A 7,561-nucleotide genomic window follows, 5' to 3' on the forward strand; every position below is an offset into this window, starting at 1 on the left:
AAATTACAAATGGAAAAAATTTTAAATTGATTTACAAGAAGCTCCATAACATGATCTGCCCAGGCCTGTCACTTTTTTTTGGCAGGGAGAAAATGTGTACAGGATCAGTAGCGGAGCCACATAGGATCAGTAGCGGAGCCACATATTGGCAGCAGCATATAGTTGCCTTCACCAGCCGCACAAATTTTCTTTATTTTTATATAATTGCCTTCAAATATTTATTATCTATATATACTTGTGCTGCTTAACGAATGAATATTTCTGAAACTCGTGTTCCTTAGTCACAAAAAAAATATGGCTATGCCACTGCATCTGAAACAATTAATATACATGGATAACTGACTTGCGATCATGATGGCAGGCATCCATATTGGTGCATGAGAAACTACATGGAGGTAATGCCAAATGGGTCTATTTGCTGTAGTTATCATTGAATATTTTCAAATATTGAAATTAGGTTTAGATTAGCAAGTTGTTTGTGAGTTCGTAAACCAGGACTAAGCGTTTGTGTTGGCCTGATTAACTGCTATAGTATGAAGATACTTTGAATATGTTTAAGTTCTCCTTGCCCTTAGAGTTCATGATTGCTTTGAGACATGTACAGAAGAAGAAACACCCGTCAATTAAAGTGTTGCGCATTCATGTCCATATGTACTACAAAAGATTAGTGTCCATAAAAATTGAACTGAACACTGGCCATTCACATACCTATCAAATCAACTATGCCACCCCTTTAACACCTGATTACCTACTGAAACGACGTATCTCATTAACTACTGTTGCAACATATGAAGGCAGGCATTGGCAATCTCTTCACAATAACAGTTGGTTGGTGTTTCTCAAGAACAGGCCCGCAAGAAATATTGGAATATATAAAAGAAAAAGTTGTAATTTAAGGGATCACTTTTTTTGTCGTAATCTCAAATACGGGCCTGAGTCACTTTTCTTTTTCTTTTCATCCATGATTGTCAAATGAGAGCCTATCAACTTGGAAGGATAAGAATGAAAAATTAAATAAAATGTGATAAGATCTAACTTGAAAGGTCCTTTTTCTCCTTGAAGCTCACGATCAGATCAAGTGAGATTAGTCATACGTGAGACTATAGCTCCCTGGGGAAAATTTCCCGAAGAGAAAAAATCCTATTATGCTGCACCTCATCAAACGGATTCTGACCACTTCCAGAATTTATGTTTCTGACCACTTCCAGAATTTATGTCTCTTAAAGTAGGATGCGTCCATCTCCTAGTATCCACATCATAATGATGTGAGGCATAAAATGAGGGGCAGAAGAGTAATTTCAAATTAGCGGCCACCCCACCATGCCACCACCTTGGCCGATGCCGTGTGCTTCCTTCCTTCACATCATTACATCATTTCTGAAAACTAACACGTCAGCTAGGTAGGAAGATAGCAGCTATTTTTTTTCCCCATCTTTTAAAAAGTAATTCTCTTCACTTGTAGAAAGGGAAAACACTGTCGTTTTCCTAAGAAGAATAAACAAAAAGTATTGTCCCAACCTCATGACCACAAGAGAAAGAAAAAGAAAGAGACACGACACAATGGGAATTCAACAACAAAACAAAATTGAGTGAGAGTGGTCACCAAGAAAACAAAAGGGAGTAGTCACCAAGAAAACAAAAGGTAAGCGAAAAAAAAAGAGGGAAGAGGAGTAGTCGCCAAGAAAGCAAAAAGTAAGCAAAATGACAAAAAAGAAAGAGACATGACACAATTAGTAAAATTTCAGTGAGTTGTTACCAAGAAAACAAATGTCAGCAAAAAAATAAAGCAAAGAAACAAAGAAACTAAAGATCAAAGAAGAAGGAACAACGAAAGTGAGAAAATGAAAAGCTAATTTGCGACCGAGCGTATGCACATCGGTCTTCACCAAGTAGCTAACAAAGTTTCTTGTTACGCTCCTTCCTAGATTCGTCACCAGCAACTAAGGAGCCATGGTTGCTAGGTACACTTTCAATGCTAACAGGTAGAGTGCGAAGAGGTAAAAAAGGAGGAGACGAACAGTGGAAGGGATGGACAAGAGCTGTGACAAAAAAGACCAAATAAAGGAAAAGATACAACAAAAGAAAGGCTAAGAAGTGAAAAAATAATGGGTGACTTTGCGGCCAAACAACAAATGATGCATTGGCTGGCTAGACAAAGGCTAAGGAATTAGAGATGGCCAAAGATATTGATATGGTTCAAAAAGAAAAGTCAAACAAAGGCAGTAGCATGAGGAGCAAACTTGAGAAAAAAAGAGTTAGTGCCATTGGCTGATAAATGTGCATTACTCAACCAAATAATATGAACATACCATACGAATGGATTCACGGTTGGCCCAATCGGCCAGTCTCTTTTTTGATATTCCATGTCATCAACTTCTTATATTACAAAATAAAAGACAGAAACGTCATCTTAAGACACTGAAAGGAGGTTAAGACATTAAAAATAGGCTTGGTATCATATGAGATGGTGAAAAAGATAGAGGCTCTCAGCTAAGAGCTGCGTGGTAGGATGTTTAAATCTAAAAAATACATTTTGTAAGAACATAAATGTTGAGATTACTTGTGGTCAATCTAGAGTGTGTTTTTTTATATTACAAAGTCTACTATAAATTTCAAAGAGGTTATACATTTTTTATCTTAAAAAAATGAAAAATACAGGCAGACCCATTACAAATCCATGCATCACGAAAGCTTCAAATAATTAATGCACATACACAAGCTGTATGAGGATAAGAAAACAAGGGGTACCTAGCTCTTCAATGAGGCGCTTCCTATTTTAGTTTCCATGCATGACCTTAAAGGCCAACGTCACTTGAATGTGGAAAATTATATGGTTTTTATGGAGAACTTTGCAGAGAGGCAGGAGAAGCAATTAATCAGAATTTAATGTACATCAGATATTCAAAAGAATAAAAGCTCAGCGCATATATATAGATGATCCTAGCAACTAGAGGACTGCAGACTGAAGTGCAGACTCGGCTCTTGCAGAATGGGGAGACCACATGTGCTGCTCCTCCCATTTCCTGCACAGGGCCATGTCAAGCCACTCATGGAGTTCGCCCATCGCCTGGCAGAGGAAGGCTTCCTGGTCACCTTTGTCAATACCGATTTCATTCACTCCCGCATAGTGATGTCGCTGCCAGAGAACTTCGCCAGCGACTACAGTGGGAGGATACGCCTGGTATCCATACCGGACGGTGTGGATTCCAAGGAAGACCGGTGGAACTTTGAAAAAGTGTTTAAGGCCTTCCCCTGTACCATGCCGAGGTTCTTAGAAGAGCTCGTACTGAAGATCAATGAGGAAGAAAAGGAAAAGATAACGATCATGATAGTTGATGGAATGATCGGTACTCTTCTGAGCGTTGCCGTGAAGCTAAAAATCAAGAGAGCCGTGTTCTGGCCAGCTTCCGCTTGGTGGTTAGCGATCTTCAACAAGATTCCTTTGTTGCTTGCCTCTGGAATCATAGATGAAAATGGTACGTTAAATCAGTTTGCTCTTTACCTTGTTTGAGTTTACATCTGCACCTTTCATTGGATACACACGAAGGCGAACCTGGCCTTTTGACGATTAACTTTGGTAGCATCAGATTCAGTTTTAAATGTAAAGCTTGTACACGGCAACAATCGAGGTCAGATTTCCAAATGTATAGATATGTGTAGGACAACGAATTGGACTGTGCTTTCGTAGGTCGGGATGTTTAGGCTGCTTCTTCTCATAATTGTAGCCTGCTTCCGAACTCTTTTCCAGCATGTGGAGATGTTTCTTAGCCATCCTTGTGGAGATGTTTCTTAGCCATCCTTTTCTTTGCCAGCAAATTATCTCTTGTAGCCTGCTAAATTTGAAAAAAGTTCCTTGTTTCTTTGGTGTTAACCTGTCTCTAGGAGCGTAGTATAGATGGTCTAATTGGTGAGAATACAAAAGACATGCCCCTTTGGTATTACTGTCATGGACCATGAAAAAGAGGATCGTAACATTCAAGTAAGTACGGTACTCCTATTCCTAATACAGTCCATGATTTTGGAGGCGTCGGAAATGAGGGACCTTCTAGTGGTGGGTTCCTACTCACCTAAAATCAGAGCGCTAAACTGCAAAATCTGTGCATACCTTTTACTTGGTGATGTATGTTTATGCAGAGAAAATCCTATCGAACTAGAGATTTGGATGATATAAGAGACAGAAACTACGATATTAGGATATGTTTTGAAAAATAGTTGCAAGTTTCTTAAGGGCTGCTTTGATGGCTGGAAATATGGAAACCGAAAAAAATTTTCAGAAATAAATTTCTGGAATTGGTGAATGAGAAATAAAATTTCATATTTTCAAAACCACCTTGTTTTGTTAACTTGGAAATATTTTTTTGGAAAAAAATTTCTTCATCCGGTGGAAATGGTGAAGAAGAAGGAGGAAGAAGGGAAGGAAGGAGGAGAAAAAAGGGAGCGAAGGAGGAAAAAGGGAAGGGAAAGGAGGAGAAGGAAGAAGGAGGAGGAGGAAGAAGAGAAGGGAAGGGAAGGGAAGGAGGAGGAGGAAGGGAAGGAGGGAGGAGGAAGAAGGGAGCAAGGGAGGAAGAAGGAAAGGGAAGGGAGGAGGAGGAGGAAGAAGGGAAGGGAGGGAGGAGGAGGAAGGGAAGGAGGGAGGAGGAAGGAGGAAGAAACGCCCACAGTAAGCCATTCTTCTTCTTCCTCCTTCCTTCTCTTCTTCCTCTTCCCTCCCTTCTTCGTCGGCCCTCTTTCCCTTCTTCCTCAGCCTCCATTCCCTTCCTCCCCATTCCCTTCCTCCTCCTCAGCCTCCCTTTCCTTCCTCCTGGCTTCTAACTTTCTCAGTCACGCTTGGCATGATCTTTGTTTCTTATATCTGAAAACCAAAAAAAAAAAAAAAAAGCGAATAAAAATTAATGTCGTCGAACCAAAAAATCCATCTCACTTTTTTTTTCTCAATTCAGAAACTGCCAACACCTTTTAATTATTATTTTTTCTTGGCGTGCATTGGTCTCAAAGTTACATTATTTATTCATTGCATGCCCTGTGTGCATGTTGTATTATTTAATTAACCCACAAGGATTCTGCTGATTTGGCAGAGTTGGCAGAGGTACAACATGTGAACCCCAATCCAAAGGCAAGTTCACCTACTCAAGAAGTCAAGCTGGTTATGTAAATGACAAAAGTACTTCGAATTAATAAAAAAATCTTTTTGTAAAGACAAAAAAAGAAAAAGAAAATTGAAAAAAGTAAAAAGACTAAAAAAGTCATTCTCTTTTAAATAATTATCAAAATATCCTCTTTTCTTTTGGCTTATATGGATTGGGTGCACCTAACGGCACATGCAACTCACTCCCCCTCCAGAAGAGTACATGAGAGGTCCCATCCCAACTCTGCCCAAAAATAACTCCACTACAATTGTGCATCACTTACTACATTAACTGATGTCAAAACTAGGAGTAGTTTTCACAATAATGAATTTTTTTTTCAATGAATATATGCTTTGGACAGAATTGAAGATAGGTTTTGATTAGTCCATAATTTGTCATGAACACAAACACAAGAATCTTGTGATATATCACGTTGGTGGTGGCAGGGCTTCCGAAAAGTGATGCACCGATCCAACTCCCGGAGGCAAGCCCAGCTCTGGACCCTGCTCACTTGTGCTGGATGCCCATAAGAAATTATACCGGCATGAAGTCGATACTTTTCCGGCACTTCCACGAGTGCGTGGAAACAATAAAAGACGTCGACCACATACTCTGCAACTCATTCTCCAAGCTCGAGCCGTTCTTGGTGAACATCAGCCGTGCTGTTCCCATCGGCCCGCTGGTCTCAGCCAACCATTCCAAGCACCATCCGTCCTCATTGTGGAGGGAAGACTGGAGCTGCCTTGACTGGCTTGATCAGTGGCCTGCCGGCTCGGTCATCTATGTCTCACTGGGCAGCATCACGATGCTCAACCGGCGCCAAATTGAGGAGTTAGCGCTCGGTCTCGAGCTCATCGGCAGGCCCTTCCTCTGGGTCTGCCGGCCGGGCATCATGGACAAATCAGACGCGCTGTATCCTGAAGGATTCATGGACCGGATATCAGGGCACGGACTCGTCGTAAGATGGGCGCCACAGCAGGCGGTGCTGGCACATCCGTCTGTAGCCTGCTTTCTTACCCACTGCGGTTGGAATTCAACCCAGGAAGGGCTGAGCAATGGGGTGCCCATGTTGTGCTGGCCTTACATTGCCGACCAATTGCAGAACCAGACTTACATAGTTCATATTTGGAAGGTGGGACTGAGCTTGACACAGGGCTGCTGTGATGAGCTTGTAACGAAGGAAGAGATCAAGAGCAAGTTGGAGGCTTTGTTTAGCGATCATGGCATCAAAGAGAGGGTCCTTGAGTTGAAGAAGCAGGGTGAAAAGAGCATGATGGAGGGCGGTGACTCTTTTAGGAGATTCCATGATTTTCTCTCCACCATAAAAGACGAACTATGAAGTCGTGACCGCCTTCTGCATTGGATAACTCTTTCCTTGTCTTTTTCATTATTTGGTTCTTATTTTAGCTTTCATGGAGGTAGGGTTGTTGACAAGAAATCGGGATGAGACCCAAGTCGGGTTCTAATTAAAAATTTAAGTTTCAAGATATGGATGATTAATTATGGAACAATTTGTTGTCCATGAAATTAGATATTACAATATTTCCTGTTTGTGTTCATCAACAATTTAGTAAAATAAAGAAAAAAAAATTTATTACTTGATTACCGGTAATTGGTTCAAAACTATGTTGCGGAAATGTAATTTGTTCTGTTAATGGACGAAGCATTCATGGGGATCGAGGAAGACCTGACAGACCTGATTTAGGCTACCAATCTCTTCCTCAACATCTGATCAATCTGGCTTCTATTTATATATACTAAATTGTGATAGTATTAATATAACTGCAAATTAAAGGAAACAACTTATCTAAACATAACTCATAATGCAGATCTAATTACAAGCTATATCTCATATATAAAATATAAAAGCCCCTGACGCAGATGGAATGCCTTTTTTTCTTTTTGCAAGGTTCACATACTTTTGCGTGCCTACAACATCATTTCCTTTCATAAGTTTTGAAAAGTCTCGTGGAGTCTGGTCGTTTTTTATTCTTTCACTTTCATGTGTTCTGCCCACCATATGTTATGAGTGAAGAAGAATAACCATGAGAGGAAATGGATATTTTAATGTGGTTCAGAATGAATCTTATGTCCACTAGAGAAAATGGAGATTTTAATGTGGTTCAGAATGAATCTTATGAGTTATGTCCACTATCTCACACACAACTTTCACCCTGTGTGTTAATCCATTGAGCCCAAAACGTTAAACAGGTACTTTATGGAAAGATTCACAATTAGGAAATATTTTCAATTTCAAATCTGGTGCCTTATCTTGTTGTAACTGCTCCTTTGATTTCTTTAACTCATGTGATTTGGATAGGAATTGCTATGATTTTTATCCTTTAATTTCTCTTTTAAAGCACAAAGCTGTTAATTTCCAGAATTATCACCCTGCTTCCTGGTGTTGTCAACTTCTTCCTTACCAATATCAGTCC

The 7,561-nt window shown here is 40.0% G+C and overlaps 1 protein-coding gene across 1 annotated transcript; it reads left to right on the top strand.

The window, feature by feature from the left end:
- The first annotated feature begins 2,940 nt into the window (after positions 1-2,940).
- LOC116258320 (UDP-glycosyltransferase 83A1-like) lies at positions 2,941-6,670 on the top strand. Its single transcript, XM_031635409.2, has 2 exons — positions 2,941-3,476; positions 5,573-6,670. The coding sequence occupies exons 1-2, from the start codon at positions 2,990-2,992 to the stop codon at positions 6,463-6,465; spliced, it is 1,380 nt and encodes a 459-aa protein (XP_031491269.1). The 5' UTR covers positions 2,941-2,989; the 3' UTR covers positions 6,466-6,670.
- The last annotated feature ends 891 nt before the right edge of the window (positions 6,671-7,561 follow it).

The sequence above is a fragment of the Nymphaea colorata genome, chromosome 8, assembly GCF_008831285.2.
Source record: "Nymphaea colorata isolate Beijing-Zhang1983 chromosome 8, ASM883128v2, whole genome shotgun sequence".
In the NCBI taxonomy this organism is placed as follows: domain Eukaryota; kingdom Viridiplantae; phylum Streptophyta; class Magnoliopsida; order Nymphaeales; family Nymphaeaceae; genus Nymphaea; species Nymphaea colorata.

What these genes read in the sequence shown, in the direction of transcription:
- LOC116258320 (XM_031635409.2), top strand. Translation starts at nt 2,990, where the DNA reads ATGGGGAGACCACATGTGCTGCTCCTCCCATTTCCTGCACAGGGCCAT. An exon ending in TGGAATCATAGATGAAAATG is followed by an intron (nt 3,477 to 5,572) that starts GTACGTTAAATC and finishes TGGTGGTGGCAG; the next exon opens with GGCTTCCGAAAAGTGATGCA.